At 41.2% G+C, this 22,962-nt stretch overlaps 1 protein-coding gene across 1 annotated transcript in view; it reads left to right on the forward strand.

Annotated features, from left to right (window-relative positions):
- Window positions 1-20,484, forward strand: part of EPHB6 (EPH receptor B6) — a 66,391-nt gene extending 45,907 nt beyond the window's left edge. Inside the window, exons 7-18 of the mRNA XM_005429957.2 lie at window positions 29-245; window positions 8,822-8,946; window positions 9,970-10,132; window positions 10,887-11,001; window positions 13,741-13,796; window positions 13,912-14,031; window positions 14,433-14,680; window positions 15,583-15,798; window positions 16,836-16,985; window positions 17,134-17,327; window positions 18,567-18,722; window positions 19,758-20,484. Coding sequence (XP_005430014.1) covers window positions 29-245; window positions 8,822-8,946; window positions 9,970-10,132; window positions 10,887-11,001; window positions 13,741-13,796; window positions 13,912-14,031; window positions 14,433-14,680; window positions 15,583-15,798; window positions 16,836-16,985; window positions 17,134-17,327; window positions 18,567-18,722; window positions 19,758-19,866 — 1,869 coding nt within the window. The 3' untranslated portion in view covers window positions 19,867-20,484. The remainder of the gene's footprint in view (window positions 1-28; window positions 246-8,821; window positions 8,947-9,969; window positions 10,133-10,886; window positions 11,002-13,740; window positions 13,797-13,911; window positions 14,032-14,432; window positions 14,681-15,582; window positions 15,799-16,835; window positions 16,986-17,133; window positions 17,328-18,566; window positions 18,723-19,757) is intronic.
- Window positions 20,485-22,962: the final 2,478 nt, after the last annotated feature.

Consider the following 22,962-nt stretch of genomic DNA (forward strand, 5'->3'; position numbering starts at 1 on the left):
GGATGTTTGCTTCAACGTGAGCTGCAAGGTGTGCCCGGCGGGCTCGGCGGGGCCGTGCGTGCGCTGCGGGGACAGCGTGCACTTTGAGCCACGCCAGGTGGGGCTGACCGAGAGCCGCGTGCAGGTCTCCAACCTCCTGGCCCGGGTGCACTACACCTTCGAGATCCAGGCCGTCAACTTGGTCACTGAGCTCAGTTCAGAAGCACCCCACTTTGCCACCATCAATGTCAGCACCAGCCAGTCAGGTGAGGAGACCCCTGCATCCGAGCCCCAAAGCTTCTACTCTCTCTCTTATTTGATTTGCTTTTATCTTTTGAATCCTGGAGTTTTGTCTTTTTACTTGTGTCATGTGCCTTTTTTTATCCTGCCCTGCTAGTTCCATAGTTTCACTGTTGCCTTTTTCATTCCTGCCTCACCTAAATGGGCTTTCCACTCTTGCTTCTTGGCAGAAAAACTCCAGTTTAGCAGCTGGTGTGATTTTTGGGGAAGAAGCTGCCCTGGAGAAGATTCCAATGGGAGATGTAGCGCTGTGGGTCGGACGAAGCACATTGTTTCATTGTGCAAGAGGGGGGACACTACCAGGGTTTGATGAGGATTTTGTGAACGTCATTTTGCCAGAGAAGCTATTAATTTTCTCTATCCCCTACTCTTCTCCATTTCATCATCTTATTTTCCTCTTAATAAAAACAATTTTTTTTTCTCTTTACATGGTAGAAATATTAAAATGTGTTGTGCAGTTATATTCAAAAATGTCATGATCCTTGTAACTAGAAACTAAATGGTGGGGATGACTAAACTAACATACTAATGGGTTGTGTGGGCAGTCAGAGGAGTTCTGTTTCCTGTAAATATAATTTACAAGGACTGGAGCTGGAGAGAGACACATACATCCAGGCATAGAGTTCTGCTAAATGTCAGCATTAAGAGACTGGGCATATGTTGTTCTTCACAAGCATGTATAAGCTAATATGGAGAGGAATTATACACAGCTTGTTTAAGAGGATATAATAAGGAGTAATGTGATGAAGAGGAGAAGGAGGGGGAACATTTTGAACTGAGTGGCAGAAAATGTCTGCAAACATTTAGAGTTGTGTAAATGTTAAACTGAAACAAATCCCATATGAGATTCCAGAGTGTAGTGTGGAAACCCCTGCAAAACAAGTTTTTGGCAAAGCTCCAGAGAAGTGGTGTGAAACCAGATGTAGCATCATGGGCTTGGTTAAATCACGTCTTCTTATTTCTGTTTCTACTATATGGAAAGAAAGGGAATATATATATACCCCCCAACTAATTTCCTGCTGTTAATAGATGCCAGGGGGTTGAATTGTTTGTTCCCTTTGAAATGTTACCTGACAGACATCAAGTTGCAAAGCACCTCTAGGCTCCCTGGTCCCCTTAAGAGGCTGGCTGCAAGTGGGTGATCAGTTTTTGTTTACAGTAAAATGTGTCTGGGTAATTTGTATGGTAATTCCAGGCAGTTCCTTTGGCTTCTTCTGGGGAAAGGTGGGTGTTCTATTAACGTCCTACAGAATTCTCTTTCTTCATGTTTCTCATCTCAACCTTCTTTATCTATATCAGAGATAACTTAATTGAGCAGCTGCTTCCTCCTCCTTCCCAGAATCACTCAATCTACCCTCTTCTTCTGTTTCTGTTTGAATTTTCTGACCACTCCTCTTCCAAGTGTCTCACAGTGTCTTACAGTGTCTGGGTGTCTTGAGTATGTTGGGTACTCCTCTCTAAGATGCCTCTCTTGTGCAGTAAAGCTGTTTCAGGGGAGAACAACTTCCTTAAACATCAGTGTGTACTGAGTGGCTTCTCTTTGTGTTTGGTCGCAGTTTTTTCTTTCCTTGCTTTTCCTTGGGATCGTTAGGAGTGAGCTTGAGATGAGCTGCCCTCGATTTGTACTGACAGCTCATACTAACAAGGCCCTGCTTCCTCCATCACGTGGTCTGTCTCATCCATACCCCCTCCTTTTGATCCCTTCAGCAGCTTTTCACTTTAGCATTGCTTGTTGATGTTGTGTTATTGTAACAATGATTCTTATTTCTGTTATTATTATTATACAAGCAGAGATAGAACTTTCAGGATTTTACATGCTGAGAGAAAAAGGGTACAGGAAAACATGAAGGGTACAAAAAAAAACAAACCAAGAAGCAAAAAGGTACAGTGTCAGGATTAAGGGCCATAGCAAGAATTTTTCTCTCCACTGAATTAAAGATGACCCAAAAAAAGACCCCCCGGTCCTGGCAGTTTTTGAAGATTCTGCTTACTCATACATCAGTCTGAGTTCTCTCTCTTCTTGAAAATTGCTGGTCCAAAAAATACTCCTGCCCCTTTGTTAGAGGTATCTTAGGCAGTGTGCTGTGTGGAAACAGTCCTACTTTTTCTTCTTCCCGTGATACCTATTCACTCTTCAACTTTGTCTCCAAAACACTGTTCCTCTAAGAGTTTGCTTACCCCTCACAGTCTTCTGGCCTTTCTTCAGAGCATGATAGGATCCTTTGGTTACAGAATGACATTTTTCTGTGCAGACTGATTATGATGTTCCTACTCTTCAGTGACCATGTGCCTGAAATCAGAATTAGAAGGGCTGTCACTGAAAAACCTCCTTTACTGTAAGACTTAACCTGAAACATGAGAGCTGTTTGGATAGCAGTAATGAAACCTGTTTGGATAGTAATAGTGTGAAATGCAAATATGGTATGCTAATCACCGGAAGAACTGTGCAGAGATGGGACGAGAGAAGGGAATTGCTTTCAGCTCAGGTTTGAAGTGCTGAGGGTGAATACCTAAATAAATGTCAGGAAGTATAGAGAGATGTTGGAAGGCTGTTCCAGATAGCAGGAACCACATGATCAAAGGCAATTATGTAATTCTAATGAAGTTATACTTTATCACAGGTGTGAACCTGACACACAAAAATGCAAAGAACTTAAACTCCTACCATATTATCACAAAAAATAAAACAGACTAATCTTTTATTCAGTATTTTAACATTTTCAACTGTACTTATGAGGGTAAACAAATATCTCTTCTCATGTCTAAGGACCAGGTTTTCATTTAAAGGACTGTGAAAAAACTTATTCTATACACAGCTGTAACTACCTGTAACTACGACTTTTCCCCTGCAAATTTCACTGAAGCATGTAGTAATGTCTGTTGCCAGAGAAGTGCTACTGAACTTATTCGTTCAGGCAGTTCTTACATTCCTAGAAAGAAGAGGAAAAAAGAAAGGCAGCAGAGATTTAAATGTTGGAACAAATCAATGCAGACTTTTAAAAGCAAGTGTATTGGGGTTTTTAGCTGAGTCCACACATTCTGAGACCTAGTAGAGGTATGTGAATATAAAGGTTATTTGACCAGGTTGCCTTGTACCTGTGAAAATATATGTAGCAGCCTTCTGCATCAGTGGAAATCAGAGCAGTGGGAACTGGCAATACCAAAAATCTGTAGCGCTGCAGAAATGAGTGCTAGACAGTCTGAAGGCTTGTGTAAGAGGATGAATGGGGACAAGGACACTTTCGGGAAGTGCCAGAAAGTTTAAGAGGACCTGACAGAAGATTTTCACATGAAATGGTGTGAGAAGGGGAAAGGAATTAAATGCCGAGTACGATTATGAGATTGTGAAGGGAAATGATGAATTGCTTGAAGATGTTTGCTTTTCCAAAGAGAACCAAAAGAGTACAGTAGACTTAGTTGGCAAAATCAGGGACAAAGGCAAGGCATTTTCTAGTTCAAAATGAGAGAGAAATAAGAAGAGAGCTGTCAAAAGCTACATGCTGTTGTGTTTTGCCAAGCTAAAGCCAGGAGGTACAGCAAGTGGAGTGTGAGCGTTCATTGCCCTCTGAATGAAATACATTGTTTTTTCAAAGTCCTTAGCTGTTTGCTTATTTATGATCTAATTGCCAACCCTGAGCACTCACCAAAGTTCCCAAAGAACTCAACTTTTTTGTTTTCTATTCAGATAGGAACAGCAAAAATACTCTTTTAAGTTTTAATTTTTCCCTTAGTGACATTAATGACATTTGTCAATTTACCCATCTTTAATAGATTTGCCCAGCTATGACTGGGAATTAATAATAGTTTCTATGGTCACTCCGCAAAAAGGATCTATTCCAGTTTCTCACTTTACTATGCCGAATCTCTGCAGCATGAGCAGAGAACGAAAGGGCTTGTTTTCAAAATTCAGGTTTCACTTACTGTTCAAATGAAGTCAGAAATCTTTTGAGCAAGTGTAAGTATAAAATACAAAGTAAAACATGGCACCTTGTGTCATAAAGGCTATTTTCCTTTTTATTAAGCATGAGTGGAATGCATATACAAAAACTAATAATAAGAGAGGGAAGAGAAGTTAAAATAACTCACAAATTTGCCCTTTTAAACCACTCTTCATCCACAGGGAGCAAAAGTACAAGGTTATGACAGAAGACAATTCAAGATACTTTTAAAGGATTTTTGGGTATTTAGAGAAAGGGCCAGAACTAAATTGAAATGTGTGGGAAAATGTAGGGCATTTTCAAAATAAGGATAAGATAATAAACACATCAAGAAGGGAATTTCCATGCTGCATTCAGACTGATCTTCCTAGAAGATGATGTTTGGGAAACTGGAACAAAGCTATAAACAAAGCTAGGGTCTTCATGTCATCTGCTTGGAATATGAGGAGAATAGGATACCTGAAGAGGTAACAAAAGTGAAATATCCATAAGATTGTGTAGAGACATGTTAGTGAACATTAGAGACCTAGCTGAGGTTGATCAAACCATATAACTTCAGAAGATTGTGAGGCAAGATGGAAGGGGAAGAAAACACATAAATAACACAGATATAATGCACAGGTCTTGGCAGGATTTAGTTTGAATGCCGGTGGAGTGATGACCAACAAGCCGGGTGTCTGATCTCCTCTTGTACTCCATGGGTATCTAGTCAGTACTGCTAAATGAGGGTCTCCTCAGAATCAGAAGATGAATCAGAAGATGGCTACGCATGGAAGATACCTCTGGAGAACATATTCTCCAACCTGTCTGCTCATCAGGGTCACCTCTAAGCAAATTGCCCCTGACCACACCCAGAACACCTTTGAATATTGCCAGGGTTGGAGACACAACAGCCCCTTTGGATGAAGGTGAGGCTTAGCTGCCTGCATATCCCTGTATCCTCTTTCCTTCCCTTACTGAGGAGAGGAGTGACATTTGTTTTCCACTAGTCCTCAGGCACCTCTCACAGTCACAAAGATGATTCTGAGGTTATCAAGAGTGCCCTCAAAATGACATCAGCCCGAAGGATGCATCCCATCAGGGTCCATGGAATGGAGTAGTTGGCCTAAATATTCTGTCACCTGATCTGGCATGAGGAAGATCTTCCCAGCTGTAGACTTCCCCAAGGTCTGCACAACCTGGTGTTCCTAAAGGCAAGACTTGCTGGTGAAGACTGATCACCAGGACCCTGCACCACCCAGCAGCTGGCCCACATTTTCTCTCTTTCTTCAACCAGCTCTGTAATTAGAGAAACCCTTCTTGCTTTTGACTTAGGGAGCCATATGTGATTCCAGGTGGGCTCTGGCTTTCCTAGCCATGTGTCTACGTGTTTGGACAGTGCCTCTATGTTCCTCTCAGGCTACCTGTCTGTGCTTCCACCCTCCGTGTACTTCCTTTCTGTGTCTGAGTTTAGGTAGGAGCTCCTTGTTCAAACATGCAGGCCTGTTGGCATTTTTTGCCTGAATTTGTGCGTGTTGGGATGGAGTGCTTTTGCACCTGGAAGAGGTAATCCTTGCACATGAAACTAGTTTTTTTGAGGTGCTCTTCTGTCCAGGGCATTATCCCACAGGACTCCTCCAGGCAGAACCAGAATGGGTCACACTGGCTTTCTCAAAGTGTCGTCATGAAATGTAATATGGACTGAATGTCACATGCCAGAAATGCTCATGGTCTGCTGAGAATGGCACTTGGCTGTGCTCTGCAGAGCAGGGGATTGCCATGTATTGTTGGATGAGTCTGCACTTCCTTCACATTCCTAACTTACCTAGTCTGTTGATTGAGATAGATTTTTAGTCTTGCAGGCACGTGTCTGCTGCCAGGAAGAAATTTGTCCTGCAACTGACAGCCCACAAAATATAGAATCTGGGAGTTGTACTTAACTGGTGTTTGGATTTCTTTGCAGCTTTAACTGGGTTCATGTGGGCAAGAATTTTCCATACATTTGCTATTATTTAAATTACATACAATGAGAACTGCTTTTTCAGTCTTAATTAAAGATCTGATCTCATAGCATGTTTTTTGCTCTCAGAGAATAGAATAGCATAGCATAGCATAGCATAGCATAGCATAGCATAGCATAGCATAGCATAGAATAGAATAGAATAGAATAGAATAGAATAGAATAGAATAGTTGGAAATGAGCCTACAATGATCATTTAGTCCAACTGCCCAGATTGGATTGAATCAGGCACTGTCATTTCAGTTGCCATTAGACAGGGACCTAACATGTCTATGTCTATAAACCTCATGTAAAAAGAAAATAATAAAACTGACAAATCAATATAGACCTGGACACATTTGTGTATACAAAAGAAAGTTTTGAAAGCAAAGTTCTGTTATAAACATTTTAAAAAGTTGGCATGGAAAAAGGGGAAAATACTCCCCTAGTGCTTCTGTAGCAGCAGAGGTATGGAACTTTGAATGTCTATAGACATAAAATCTTGAACTTTATATTTCCCAAAGTATTAACACTAAGAGAATAACCTGATAATACACCTCTGGCAGGAAATATGTACTTACTCCACCAACAATTATGTTTGCCTTGCACATCACCTTAGTATTGGTATTCACACCATATTAGTATGAAATTTTCAAAAGAGAAATCTTGATATCTCTTTTAATTCAAGTGATGGACGAGCTCCCTGGTCAGGGTTTCATAATTTTTTAGGTCCTTAAAAGAGAGGCAAACATATATCAAAATCTAAACTATGTCTCAGAGAGGCAGATTAAAGACAATCTGCCTTGCAGTGATTCATAGCTGGCTTTATTTCTGAGAGTTTTTAATGGCTTTTGCTCTAAGTAGTGCCTGCTTATTAGGTGCAAATCACTAAAATTACTATTTTTAATACAACAGACGTCAGTATCCTGGTTGCCTCCCCCCTGCCACCATCTGATTACCCTGAGTGATGGACATATCTGGATAATAGGAACTTTGTAGAATGCTGTGGCACATGGTCAAGAAATACACTTGAGGGATGTTTTTGTTATTTCTTTGTTGATTAATTCTTCCAGGTAGGGGAAAAATTGGGGATCGGGAAGAAATGAGAAGCAAGAGAAGAGTAGCTGTTAGAGCTGGGAAGGAGAGGGATTGTGGGGACATTTAACTCTGATCATGCTGTAAAATCTTAGAAGGAAGTGGACTGTTCCCTGGCAGTGTAGCTCTGCATTTAGGTTTGCACCTCTCCTGTGTGTTTGCTTTGTGTCTCAGTGGAAGAGAGTTAAACTTTTGGAACATTAAATTTAGAAGAATTTGTCTTGGTCAAATGTTAGCTGACCAGTTACCTCCTGATATTTTAATACAGTGTTATTCATTTGCATTTTAAATGCTACATATGGTCTTGGTTAATTGTCTCTCTCTTCCATTCTTGTCACAACATTCTCATTGGCAGGTGAGATAGTTGTGTAATCTTGTTTGAAGGACAAGCAATGGTAAAAAATAAAAGGAGTAACAAGGAGTCAAAGTATTTTATTGCTTAGACTCTTATTTTGTTTCATTTACATTTTTAAATTAGTTCCCACTTGCCTGAGCTGTTTGAAGCCCATCTGAAATATGCTTTTCAGAATAATTTTATCTTGTTATTAAAAACAATCCTTTTATCTTTTTCACTATTAATGAGGGAAGAAAATGCTATTCTGCAGGTTTTGATCATTTGCCAAATGTCTCTGCTTCATTCTTCACATCAAGGAACTTTATGTCTATTTTCTAAAACCAGTGGGGTTTCGTGGCAACTTTTCATTGGCAAGCTTTGTCTGGAAAATTTAAATGTTGCTGAAAATGTTGCATCCATTAGGAAAATGAGGGTACCCTAGCTGCTTACCTGTAGGTTTCTTGGCAACATGACATTTTCTTTGCAGAGAGAAAGCAAAACTTGAGAAGAGCTTTGTGGAAAAACAGCTGGGTCCTCTGAAATGGTCCTGAAATTTTTGCTTGGAAATCTCCTCTGAAGATGAAACTCATACACTCTTAGCTTTTGCATGAACCTGGAGAGTGTGCATGTGTATGCAGATGGGCTCATGAATGGTTTTGGTAGAAGTGGATTTCCATTCTCCAGAATGTTTCATATACAAGGCATCCATTACTCTGGTAGCCTGTACTTGATTTTTTTCCCCCAGGAAAAGAATTACAGTCTGGGGGAGGAGCAGAAGAGAAGTAATGTGCTCTGCGTTTGTTTTGACCACTGTCGTATTCTTTGTCCAAGCGTGATCTTAAGAAAAGGCAGTGGCATGGAACGCCTTCTCATCTTGCACGTAAAAATTGCACATTTGAAGATCAGAATTGTATTCCAGCTATAATAGAGATAATTTAATAACTCCTGTGCATTATCAGTTGGATGTGGATTTCTTCACTTTCTTTCACTCTGAGTTGTCAATGACTGTATCTCCCAGTGGAGTAATGTTGTACCTGGATTTCTTCTGGTCATTTTACAAAGTACTTCATAATGCAAATTAAGGAAAATTAAAGGAAGAGGTGGCCTAACTTATTAACTTATCCTGAGGAATGTTCAATTACAGTTCATTTTTAAGCTTATCCCTTTGCAATCTCTCCTTTTTGTCTTTTATTCCAGTCCCCTCTGCTGTGCCTATGATGCATCAGGTGAGTCGTACTACCAACAGCATCACACTGTCGTGGCCTCAGCCAGACCAGCCCAATGGGGTCATCCTGGATTACCAGCTGCGCTACTTTGACAAGGTGAGCAAAAAGGGATGCTGAGCACTTCATGTCTGGGTGATGCACCCCTGCATCAGAATGAACAAAGTGGGGAAAAGAAGTTTCAGTTATGAGGAAGGAACAAACTTTAGCAATACCAGAAGTTTGTGATATACATGTCTTCTGGCCTCAGTCCATCTGCATTTCCCAACTTGGAAACATCTAGGGACAAGGGAGATTTTAAGAAAAAAGGAGATGGTTGTTTAAGCTTAAAAGCTGCAGCTAACAGTAAGTTTAGTATCAGCTGACACTGGTAACAATGGAAGGAGCTGAATTTTCTAAATATATTTACTGGAATTGGATTCACTGCAAGTCTGTCATTCATTTATGAAGAGAAGTCTCGTGTCCTCATTTATGCCTGGACAGACATCTCTAAGAAATTTTACGAGAAGAAATGCCCTCTTTCATTTGCTAAGTGGCAAATACCGCTTTGTGTGCTGGAATTACAGGGTGGCAAATACAAATTTATCTTCCATTCTCATGTCTTGTGACTCCTAATCCATCTGACTTCAGGGGAAGAGATGTGTGGGGCTGTTCAGACAAACTTCCTTTCCATATTACTGGTCTTTCATAGAAATATTTCTGCAGGATTTTGCAGGGCTACTATTTTTTAGTGGCAAAAAGAACTGCTATTTGTAATAACATGTATAGCAGCTTCCTGGATACAGCTTTATGTGTGTTCTTGCTCTGAATTCTCCTAAGAGAGTACATGAGTTTGGAGTTTATAGAAAGTGAACCACAGGACAAAGTTTTGTCTTTCATTTTTGTTTAAATTGAGAGTCTTTAGCAGAGCTTTGTGGGAAGCCCAGGCCTGGGGGAATAAAAAGCAGCAGTAAGGAATGAGTAGTGTGAGAGGAAGTGAGGTCTGGAATAGCAGCTGTTTGTTGGGAGGCTCTGTAAAGGTTCAAAGAATATTGGGTAGACATGGAAACTGTCATGCCTTGATGAGGAGTGAGCAGTGTAGGCAGAAGTTTCACATTCCTTTTTGGTCATTGACATTCACAGGCAGAAGATGAGGATAATTCATTGACCTTAACTAGTGAGACCAACATGGCCACGATATCAAGTCTGAGCCCAGGCAAGATCTATGCCTTCCAAGTGCGCGCTAGGACAGCAGTCGGCTATGGCCCTTACAGTGGGAAGATGTATTTCCAAACTTTAACAGGAGGTAAGTGCTGCCTTTTTGTGCCATTTCAGGTCTGCACATGATCACCTTCCACTTGCCTGTGTCCCTGAGTGTATTGGCTTATCCCCTGGAGGACTGCTACCAGACTCTCCTACAACTTGTATTTCTGTTTATAATAATTTGGATGTGTAGATTTGTTCACTCAGAGAAGCTTCATGTTGTCAGAGCTACTGCCATACTCCCCAGCCCTGCTCCTTTTTGCTTCTGTGCTTCTGACCAGCAGGTGCAGTGTGCCAGTAAAAATCTCTTTAGGGAGATGTGGCAGTACATAGCACTATATACTGCTCTACTTTGGCCCTCAGCTGTCACGGGGACATCTTACAGCTGAAAACTCTGTGAATGTCTAAAAGACAGGTGGGACACAGGACACAAAGGTAGATTGGACACAGGCACATGTGCAGGAGCTTGCCTTCCAGCAGGATCACCATCCTTGTGGTATGGATCAAAGGTATTGGCAAGCTACATTAATAGGGGACAGTGGGATACAGCCCAGGTGTAGAGCTAGCCTGTGCTTAAGTGTCTTGTCAGCTGTCAGTGGACCAGGGAAGGGAGAGAAAGTAGATTCAGAGGGAACACTGGCTTTTCAGATGTAGGAAGGAAGATGCTGGAGAAGCGCAGACTGGGGAGCAAAGGGCTGGTAGGGCTGGAATTATGAGAGAGATCTTGGTGAGCAGAAGAGAAACTGCACAGTTCCTGTCCTCTGCATCCGTGTGTGTGTGTGTGTCTTCCTTGGCAGGGGAGCGCTCGGAGATGGTGCAGGACCGACTGCCGCTGATCGTGGGCTCAGCGCTTGGGGGTCTGGCCTTCTTGGTAATTGCTGCCATTGCCATCCTTGCCATCATCTTCAAGAGGTGAATTCCTTGACCTGCTCATGTGCACTTCAGACAGTGGAACTTCCTTACCCCCGCAACATAACCCCATCCCAAGGGAAACAGCCTGATCTGCATTTATCCAGATGTCCTTGAGATGCCATTCTCTAATTAAGGAAAGATCCTGCCCCATTACTCCTATCTGAGGAGCCTCTCCTTTGGTAAACCACTCATGTACTTAGCTGATATTTGGCTAGTTAGCAATATGAACACAAGGAAAGCATTTCAAAGCTGGTATTTAAAAGGTATTTAAATGCATCACTGTGAAAGAGGGACTGTAAATTACATTTTAGGCAAGCAAGTTGCGAATGAAACAATGTAGTGGAGAAGGACTGGTGGAATAAGTATGCATATCCAGTTATTTAGAAGGTGATAAATACCCTTTCACCGAGGACCAAAAGACAAGGGCTCATTTGCTGAAGAATAAAATCTATTCAACCCCAATGGTTCCATGGAACACTAGCTCATAAAATACAGGTTAAAGAAAGCAAATACCACTTTCCATTTTGAAAAGAATAAAGGGCATACAAAAGATTGTAGAGATAATCTGTTACAAAAAAAGAAAAAGAAAAAGGACAGAAATTTTAAAGAGAAAAAGGTGAGGGTTGCTATTTTTACAGAGGTACAAAAGTAAACAATGGGGGTTTTGTTATTTGAAGAAAAGAAACAGTCATTACCCGCTCCTTGAATTTACTGAGGTTTGAACTTAATCCCCTAGATTGTCAGTAATGGATTTCTGTGTCTTTGCTCTACTGTGCCTCTGCACAAGAGGGACTTTTTAGCTTTTTCTGCTGACCTAAAAAAAATGTATAAACTACTTAACTTTAGAAAGTGACGTCTAGTTTTAATGGTTTCTTTTTTGTTCTCTTCCCTTTTCCCTTTTCTTTTGTATATTCTCTTTTAATATTTTTCTTTCTGGAAAGAAAAGAATTATCACATGTTGTTATATTTTAAATGTTGCCTCCTTTTGTTGCTTTGAACTGTTGAAAATACATTTTTTTGTTCCAGCTGGAAATGTGATATTATGTGCACAACTCAATAAAGCATATATTTTTCTAAAAAATAAACCAAACCTAGAATCAGTTAATATTACCAAAACTGTGTTGGGGAAAGACATTAATGGCATTTGTAAATATACATATGAGGAAATATCATAAAAAATACATTCATTTATACTTAAAGAATTATGTACAGTTAATAGACAGCTTTTCAAAAAAAATGGAGATACCAAATTTCTATTTTAAATTTGTCCTTGATAAGAAAAGTTTGAAGATGCAGAAAATGAGGAACACCAGATGAAATGAGTAGTTCCTTAAAAGTTTGAACATATGTAGAGTCAAATGCTATGACTTTAACTTGTTTTTGTAAATTGTTGGTACACATTTTTCAGGCAATATGCACTGTGAAACATCTATTTTAGCTAAATGTTTTGTTGGCTTTTTATATGGAAAACAATTAATTTGTTAGATAATCTATAAAAAACATTATTGTAGACCTGACTTTCAGGTTCAACAACAGAGTTAGAGCTCTTAGGTATAGGGCCCTAGCAAAGCTGATTTCTTTACACAAGAGAAAAAATTTTGAAGTTAAAACTGTCTGTGGATTTGAAAGCAGAATTTAAAGAGATAAGTCTGACAAGTAAGAATAATACAGTTAGCTGTTAGAATGTCAGAATTACTTATGTTCATAAAGAAAAGTAACATAATGTTTCATGATACTTTGCCTTCAAATGCTAATCGAATCAGCAGCTAAAAGGTCTCATGCTGAAACAGCAAAACACGAGTTGACACAAATCCATGCAGACAGCAGGGATACTGCAGGATACTGTAGGGTTTGATTTACAGTCTGGTCTAATTAATAGGATGATTGGAAACTAACATGAAACGTACTTTTTTTTTTTTAAATGAACACTGCTTGGAACAAAGGAAGTAGCTTGAAAATGGCAAATAGATTTAGTGCCAACAAAGAATAGAATGAAACTTCTAAAATAATTAGATTTTGTGGGAAATAAATGATTGAATCATACACATTCAGAAGGAGAATGAAATCTGAGAAATGCCTGTGCTGAGAAGGACCTGTGCTTACTGGAAATTAGATGCATATATGCAATAAACCTACAATAATAAAGACCATACCTGTTTTGACCTGCACATGCAAAAGTCACATCAAGGAACAGATTTCCATCTGTTTGGGTCTGTGTTGTTTGTTTGGGTACCATACTTATGAATAGAATGGCCAAAGTAAATGCTGTTAAACAAAGCCAGGAGGAAAAATAATTGGGGGATATCTATACATATTAAGCATTAGAGTAAATGGCTCTTAGAATGTTTTTGAAGAACTTAAAAGGCATCACAGAAGAGGGCATACATTATAATTGAGAAGAATAATTTGTTGTAATTAAATTAAATTAAAATGCAAATTTACCCTGAATAGCAATAAAACTTCCAAGGCAGTAAAGTTAAACTGTAATATTCTTTTTCAGGATAGTGTTGAAAGCCCTATCATTTGTCATTTCTAATGTGGGGGTGCCAACAGTGGTGTAAAAGCCACCACATAGAAAACAAGCATGCACTGGTTACCAGGAGATGGGCAGGATCTTAACATCCATCTTCTACCCCTAATTTCAAGGGTTCTCTGAGCCTTGCACTGAGAAGCCTACCCCAGCATCTGATAAGAGACTCTTGTGTGTGTTTTAACTTTCCTTTCCTTTGTGTCCTGCAGTAAAAGGCGAGAGACTCCATACACAGACCGCCTGCAGCAGTATATCGGTGCACGAGGTAAGTGTGTTTGAGCAACAGATAGCAAGGGCCTGTCTAATTTCAGGACTCATTAATACCTGTGTGTCTCAGGGTTTGATCCTGGTGATGTTTTGGGCTGTTTCCCCCACTGCAGGACTCGGAGTGAAGTACTACATTGATCCTTCAACCTATGAAGATCCCAATGAAGCCATTCGAGAATTTGCCAAGGAGATTGATGTATCCCTCATCAAGATTGAGGAGGTCATTGGATCAGGTAGTGTGAGAATCTGCAGAGTATTTAAAGTGCCTTCTTTGTTCACCTTGAGACCTGGCATACTACTGGCCTGAAGTGGACCCATGGATCAATGGTACATCAAGTGTCTCAGGATATCTAAACCTTCATTTTACCAAAATTAATTTTAACCTACTAACCCTTAGATGTTGGCTCAGAGCCAAATTTAAAACACTCTTTGAAGACTCAAAACTCTTCATTTGAACCCCAAAGATGTAGTGGTCTCCAACCGTGACCAAAAATTTTGCCTTAATCTAAACAGTCCCATAACCTCATTTGTATGCATTGCCCACTGTCATCCACAGTAGAATGCTTTAGTACATCTGACTAAAATCCATTGCTGTATTTCCTTACTTGGGGTGTGTTTCTTCCCTCCCTGACAGGAGAGTTTGGAGAGGTGTGCTTTGGGCGCCTGAAACACCCAGGGAAGCGTGAATACATGGTAGCTATTAAGACCTTGAAGTCAGGTTACACAGAGGAGCAGCGGCGGGAGTTCCTGAGCGAGGCCAGCATCATGGGGCAGTTTGAGCATCCCAATGTCATCCACCTGGAGGGGGTGGTCACCAAGAGCCGACCAGTCATGATTGTCACAGAGTTCATGGAGAATGGATCGCTGGATTCCTTCCTCAGGGTACCGCAGAGTATCCCACAACATTTAACCTCTTCATCTCACTGTGCCAGTCTCAGACCTGATAATTTTACCTGTCCTTCTTCTTCACTCCTGTCTCCCTAAGTCCTCAGTTGCCCTCTTCAGGTGTAATAGAAATTATAGCAAATAGCCACAGTAAGTGGTTTCAGGACAACATGGTGAAAATACTCCAAGGCCACAACAACCATATAAAATTTGAGTATTTTAGACTTCTTCAACTCCAATAATTAATGTAAACAGTACCAAATCTTTGTACATGCCCCTTCAGTTGCTTATGTGCATGTTCCAAATTTTTCCTTTGTAATAATTTTTTTCAGACTATTTCACAGAATATTTTCTAGTTTTAACATTGTGATAAAGTAATGAAACTTGCAGTTATTTTTGGATTTCAAGTTTTCTAGTAATGAAACACAAATACGGACAATCTGTGTAGTATAGCTGCTTCAGTTCTCCTTTTTTATTGATTCATGGGCTCATTCAGCCAGAAATGCTTTGGCAGGTACAGTTTGAAGAGCACATTGAGTAGGCCTGCATAGAAGCCATTGTAAAGATCTTAGTACAGGCAGATTTGTCTGCGCACATTCATTTAGCCGTCTTAGTAGTTAGTGAGGTTAGGTGTAGGGTGCTAAAGGGGCATGTGGCCACAAGAGGAGGTTTGCCTCCAGGAAAAGTTCACCAATGTCTGATTTTATTTGAGGCTCACTGCTTTAAGCCCACCCTCCTTTCTTATTTGTTGTCCTTGAACCTCCAGATTTGGGCTGAAATTAAGATTGTGTGTTCTCTAATTTCATACATCCACATTGTTACCTTGCTGTTTGTTAGTCTCCCCTGTTGGCTTGATGTTCTGTGGCCATGAGAGCCTGTGTTTGCCCCGTCCCTTGCAGCAGAAGGAAGGGCAGTTCAGTGTACTGCAGCTGGTGGGAATGCTGCGGGGGATTGCAGCCGGCATGCGCTACCTGTCAGACATGAACTACGTACATCGTGACCTGGCAGCACGAAACATCTTGGTCAACAGTAACCTGGTGTGCAAGGTGTCAGACTTTGGGTTGTCCCGCTTCCTGGAGGATGATGCTTCCAACCCCACCTACACTGGGGGTCTGGTGAGTCACTGCTGTGGTGGGAGTTGTGTAGTGCTAACAGAATTTTTCCTGTGTTCCTCCTTGGTTTGGTGTACTCTCTTAATTCCATCTTAAGACCATAGAGAAGCATGGAGTAGTGCCTTCTGTCTTGTGGGCTATTTGTTCTAAAGCAGTAAAAATGAAAAATAACTGAGTACCTGAGCCACTCTGCCATATGAAGTATCAGTGCTGTTCTTTGTGGCATGGTGGTGAATAGGTCAAACCTCACAGCCTGATGTAGCTATTACCTTCCCCCTTTCATTAGCTTTTTATAGGAAGGATAAAGGACTGAAGGAGAGATTACAGTCCTGTACTACCACTCTTTGAAGAAAGAGTTGGGCTTTTTCCTACAGAAAAGATAAATGACCTAAGTGTATTTATGGGCTTACAACCAACCATCAAATGAGCTTATTGCCTATGAAGTTGTGACACCTGTCACACATACTACAAAAAGTGTGGGAGTATGACAGGTGGATTGAAAAAGAAGGGGATGAAGAATTCAGTCAGTGAAAAGTGGAACAATTTTTAGATCTGTGCATTTTGAAGAACCAGCACCTGAATGGTATTTAATCTTACAGGTCATACCTGCAGTTAGAGAGGTCAAGATGGAAAGGGAAATGAGTTAATGCTAGCTACTCAGTGTATCTGTCCCTATGTGCTGCTGTTTGGCATTATTTAAATGGTTTTAGATTTCGAAATGATTGTGACTCAGGAGGATTCTGCTGTATGCCACTTTCAAATGCTGCGAAGTAAAGCTGTGAAAGTATAAAATCATGGGATTTGTAGCATCAAGGAGGCAGGATTCTCTCTTTTCATTTATGCTTGTCAGCAAAACAAGGTGGAAACCTTGAACATAGTATGAATTAAAACCAGCAATGTTTCCAAGACAGAATCAATGGGACTGTCACTCCGTGCTCCAGGCTGTGTTGTGCTGCTAACCTCTGATTGTTTCAGTGATGTTGTTTTCACAGGCAGTCCTTATCTCACTACATTCTGGTTGCTTTCTGTCTGCTTGCCAGGGCTGCAAAATCCCCATCCGCTGGACTGCTCCTGAAGCCATCCAGTACCGCAAGTTCACCTCCTCCAGTGATGTCTGGAGCTATGGCATTGTCATGTGGGAGGTGATGTCCTACGGTGAGAGGCCTTACTGGGACATGTCCAATCAGGATGTAAGTTTTGGAAGTGGTGAGGATGTACTTCTGCTTCTCTGTCCTGTATCAATTCAAGCAGAAGAAAGCCACACACACCGAGTGATTGAAGCTCTTTTGTTTTTTATTTTCCCAGTTGTGATAAAGCTTTGTTCTTCTTTTCCTGCAGGTAATTAATGCCATTGACCAGGACTATCGCTTGCCACCACCTCCAGACTGCCCAACTGTTTTGCACCTGCTGATGCTTGACTGCTGGCAGAAGGAGAGGGTCCAGAGACCCAAATTTGAGCAAATAGTCAGTGCCCTGGATAAAATGATTCGCAAGCCATCAGCCCTCAAAGCTGTTGGCACTGGGACCAGCAGGTGAGATGGGGATTTAATGCAAAATAACAGGACTTGTCTCTCAGTAGGCATCATGAGGAAAGGGAAGCCAGAAATCAGGCTATATCGTATTTTCCTAACCCTGTCATTTGAGACTGGGAACAAACAGGAAGTGGAAAAAAAGAGAGGAAGCAGGTTGGAATAACTGTATATCCTGATTCAGTTAACGGGGAGCTCTGAGTGCTGTATGTGACAGGAGAAAAATCTCGATGAGTTGCACTGAGGATGAATGACTGAGGGATCATAGGGAATGAAGGGAGGGACACATCTGGGTGCAGCAGCACAAGATATTCTGTGATCACACCATATTATGTGAGCACAAGAGATGATGAAGAAAAAGAAGACCTTAGCTTATGGAGGAAAGGAAGTCTCTACATGAGAATAATTAGAACTGCAGCTTACATCCCATGTTTTCCCAACTGCGGTTTGCAGTCTGATGGAACAAGAGGCAGGAGTTCAGCAAAGAAGTCTCTGGAGGGATAAACAGTGCCAAGGTTAGTTGGCTGCTGGGCTGATGACGAAATTACATCCTGCTAGCCTGGAGGGGTTTTCCCTGTGGTTATAAATCTTGTATCAGTGGAATGTACTCCACAGCTGGGGAAGGGGAGAAGTATCTAGTGATGCCCAGTTTACTAAAAGCAGTACAAAAAGAGTGTTAAAGCTCTGGGACAGTTTCAGATGATGAGGAAAAGAGCAAATACAATATGTAAACAGTCATCTCTTCAGCCTTTTAGTGCAAGTCTTTTATCTGGTGGGTGTTGGAGCTGAAATAACACACTCATTGTGTCATAGGTCACTATCTGACCAAAAGAGAACATTTAGGAGAGGGAGACCTCGTCACAAAGGTAAAAAGGTGTATAAGGTCTCTTTCAGAAACCTCCTCACTGCAGTTCATTGCCCAGCTAATAGGTCTAGACCAAGAAAGTGTGGAAGGATCTTGGGCAACAAGAAGAGAATGTGTCTGAGGGAGTATGGTCAGTGGGAAGAGAGAATCAATTTCTTGGGTTGGTTGGTTGTTTTCAGGCAGAAAAAGGGACACTGGAAGTCTAAAAACAGCGCATCAAGGTGGGACTTCAGGAGCCAGGGCATGAAGAGCAAATGTTATTGTTCTTCATTCTGTCCTCTTCAGAGGCTGAATTCTCTCCCTCTCATTATTCTTATTTTACTAGTGTGCTCAGCTGATGCTGATAACTTGGGTTTTAGAACCTGCCTCTTTTGCAGACCATCTCAGCCTCTCCTGAGCAACTGTCCTCCAGATTTCCCTTCCCTTAGCAATGCCCACGAGTGGTTGGATGCTATCAAGATGGGTCGCTACAAGGAGAATTTTGACCAGGCCGGTCTGGCTACGTTTGATGTCATATCACGCATGACTCTCGAGTAAGTAATAGAGCAGAGAGCAACAGATATCAGACACTGAGTTTTCTATTGCAGAAAGTGAAAGCAGTCTGAGAAATTGGCTATATGGAAAATACATACACATGAAAAAGGAGAGGGAAGCCAAAGCAAAGTAGCTACTGTTCCTTGCATATTACTAGGGCCTCTGGACAGTGCCCATGCTGTGACAATTGTAATCTGTATCTATAAGAAGCAATTCTGATCCAATGTGCCTCAGAAAATGTATTGTCAGTGTTGCAGAGAGCCTGTTTATATCAGAGTGTTCATGACAGCTAGCACTGATAATAACAACCACATTTAAGCAGATATGTAGAACCAGCCACACCATATACTGCATTGAAATGTTATGTAAAAGACAGGATCCAGGAAAACAAACATTCTTGGAATCACAGAATGGTTTGGGTTGGAAGGGACTTCTAAAGATCAGCTAGTCCAACACCCCTGCCATAAGCAGGGACACATTTAACTAGATGATGTTGCTCACAGCACTATGCAACCTGACCTTGAATGTTTACAGGGATGGGACATCCAAAACTTCTCCTGGCAACCTCTTTCTGTGTCCCACCACCCTTCCTTATTTCCAGTCTAAACCTACTCTCTTTCTTTCAAAGATTTCAAACTTCTGCCCCTTGTCCTGTCACTACAGCACCTAGTAAGGAGTCATTCTCCATTTTTCTTGTAAGACCTCTTTATATATTGAGAAAGTTCTTTCTGGAGCCTTCTCTTCTGGCTGAACAACTCCAACTCTCTTTTTGTCTGTAGGAGATCAGCCCTCTGATCCTTTTTTGTGGCCCAGTTTCACTGCTTCCTTTTGTACCTACCAAGTTCTGCCAACACCCCCTCCACCCACACACATTTGTCAAGCAAAAGCAGAAGCCTCATCAGCTGTTTGTCAGACACAGATAGGCACACACACATATCCATACACGTTTATTTGCATCTACAGCAAAATGGACTGAGACTGTTCAGAACAAGCAGTTCATTTTAACAACTTCTGTGTCCTCTGTTCGTTTGCAGAGATATCCAGCGTATTGGAATCACCCTCGTTGGTCACCAGAAGAAGATTCTAAACAGCATCCAGCTCATGCGAGTCCATTTGAATCAACTTGAACCAGTTGAAGTGTGATGTTTACATCATCCTCATTCCACTAGTCTCAAACTCTGGAAAGTCCTGGGGGAATTCAGAGAGATTTTCAATGTAAGAAAAAGATGTCAGTATGCTACTTGAAGACTTAATGCACCCAGAGAGTGCACACTACGTGTCCTGTTCCATGAACAAAAACCAAGCCTTGCTGTGATTTGAAAGCAGAACTGAATGACTGGTGACAATTACATGTGGCTGATGTCATACATTGGGAATGGGTTTGGGGAGGGAAGGTTGTAGTAACACGGGGTGGAGATGGAATAATGGCTTGGACAAATCACAAGCACCTGTTGCCTGTTGTCTGCCAACAAAAGGTATCTGACAACTTTACAAAGTCATCAGCAGGTTTTATTTATGGCTGAGAGCCCAACAAAGCTGCAAAGACATAATAAAGGCAACAAAAAATTAGCTTTTTTTTTTCAGAAGAATGCCATCATGGTGTGAAAGATTATTCCTCAGATGGAGGTGAGCATCAGGCTATCACTTGGTGTGCCAGCTCAATTCAGAACTGAAGTTCCAGCTAGTGCACAGCATGTGGTAAGCAAAAACAGATGTCACCTGGTACTCAGGTTCAGAGTAAAGAATCGAAATTCAATGCTATTTCGTGTGCAGTTCTTGGGTCTGCTCCATGATGGGAATTGCTAATCTTTTGTGCTAACGTGAGGAACAGTCCATCTCTATTTATGGGACTGCGACAGAATAAACAACGATTCCTAGAATCCATCCTGCAAGACCTGCAAGTGAAGGGGGAAGCACATAGGTTCTGGTTCTCACAAGCCCATTCTTGTGAGGAAAGGTGTAACCTGTGGAAATCCTGAGTACCCAGATCTTGGGTTTTGTTTTCGTCTGAACCCCATACAATGAAAAGCAGAATGACAAAAATCTGAAACCCTTTGCTGCTGAAAAATACTTCCTCTTTTTCTCACCCTAGCCATTAGGCACAGTTTGAATTTTTTTTTAAAGAATATGCAGACATGCATTAGACAACTTCAAAAAGACAGTTGGAATGGGTGAGGTGAAACTCTTTCACAAGTTTTTGTCAAGAGTGATCAGGGAATGGTACCAGTCCCATAAGTCACTTCAGTCCTTAAAAAAGGGCTAACAGTGTTCTTGGATTCAACAATGTTGATCCCAAGGCACACGAGAGTGACCAGAATGGCAGAGCTTATGTATCCTTTCAGGCAGACTAGTACCTGTTTATGGGAGACTCTGCTTCAAGAAGGAGCAGAGCTTTGGGACTGTATCTGTCTATCCCTATGAAGTTGAACTTGAGAGGAAAACTCATAAACTATACACTTGTCTACCTCATCAACACATAGGAAGGGAAATGGAAATGGCCCAGGTAAACAAGACCCCAAGTATGATACCCTCTGTGTGTCTAGAGAGGAAACAACCCCAGCTGTGGTGATCTGTGCTCATCTGAGGACTAGACATGAACCTCATGTATTCTCTAGCTGTCAAGTATATCACAACTTCTTCACATACTAGTCCTGTATGGATTTAAAGATTCCCCCAGTCAATCTAACAATTGAAGACCAAGAAGTCACATTTAAGAGTGATTGAAGAGTTCAATAATATGATGGGAGGTGCTCCAGAATAGTTGCACTGGAATAGCCAATGCAGTTCAGACTCTTTATTGCAGCATTAGAGTAACATTATTTTAAGTTTTTTAGCTGAAGAGGGAGAACAGCAGCACATTTTCAAGATATAAAAAAGTCAATACAAAAACAATAAAAGGAAACATGAATAAAACATTCATGACAGTACAAAGAGAGTGTGAAGATTAAAAAAAACCCCAAATCACATCCATCTAGAGTCCAACCTAGAAAATCTCAGTCTGTGCTTTTTAAGGGGTTTCTGGAAACTTGTAATACTCACACATCCAGTCACATGTATGCTGACTGACTGTCAGCTCCACCCACGGCATCTGAGACAGAACAAGTGTTGTCCTCTTCAGAAAGCATATTGAGCACAAGATGTTGAGGGGAATCTGTGGTCTCTAGCACCTTCCATATATATTCACCAGAGGACAACAGTGCATGTATGCATCTTCATATATGAGTGTATTCTAGAAGTTCTGTGTGCCATTTGGGGAAACTAGGCAGCCTTTCTTTTCCATGCCTTGAGTGGTCAGGATTACTGGACAGATTAGCAATCTAGATAGAATTCGATGGCCTCTTTTCAGCCTAGTAGAAACTTACATGCAGAAGAAACATTTTCTTGCTCTGTTCATGTGACAGGAAATTAAATGGGAGCCTTACCTGAATTCTGTTTTGTTAACAATGAGACTTAGAACTACACACGGAGCAGGTTCGGCATCACATTTGAGTGCAGATGGATAACTATTTTCTGTAAGAAGTGTCTCCATTCTCTTTATTCCCAGTGTGTTCCCAGTTTTCAGGCAGATATTCTCTTACACAGTTTGGGATGCAAAGGTTCTGAAGTTGCTATGCAACTTGTGTCATTTGCCATCATGTCACTCCTTAACTGTGCAAACATGGAGGAAGGGCAGTCATGGCAAAAGCATTAGAAGTACCCTGATCTTACTTTTCTCAATCATCTGAAACCAGAAATTCTATATTCTGTTTCCACAGTCATTTGGGATGTCCTGCAATCCTACAGGTAGGCATGGAAATGAGGAGGGAAAGCAGTGGGCTCATCTAGGCACCTAGTATCTGCCCTTCACCAGAAGAGTGAGAAACAGTGCTGAAAATGTCTCACCAAGCTTTGCCAAGGCAGCAATGGGAGAAGTTACTGCCCACCTTCACTCCATATGATTTCTACAACAGGCAGTGTACAAGAGTAATGAATAAACTAAATGCACAGGGATCAGTGGACAGACCTTCTTAAGAGTGTTAGGCATTTGTAAGAAAGTTCAGAAGAGTCATGCCTATAGCTAGAAAGAATGTATTTCAAAGATTAATGTCTTCTCTGCTTGAACACCAACTTTTCACTGTCTGGAAACAGGAAGAAACTTCACCTTAAGGCAAGCTGTTTTGTAATTATTCTTGATGAGGTTCCTTGAACCTGTCTTTTTGGTGTCTGTTGCTGGACAGCCTCCCAGACAGATAATTGGAT

Source organism: Geospiza fortis, unplaced genomic scaffold (assembly GCF_000277835.1).
Source record: "Geospiza fortis unplaced genomic scaffold, GeoFor_1.0 scaffold1047, whole genome shotgun sequence".
NCBI lineage: Eukaryota > Metazoa > Chordata > Aves > Passeriformes > Thraupidae > Geospiza > Geospiza fortis.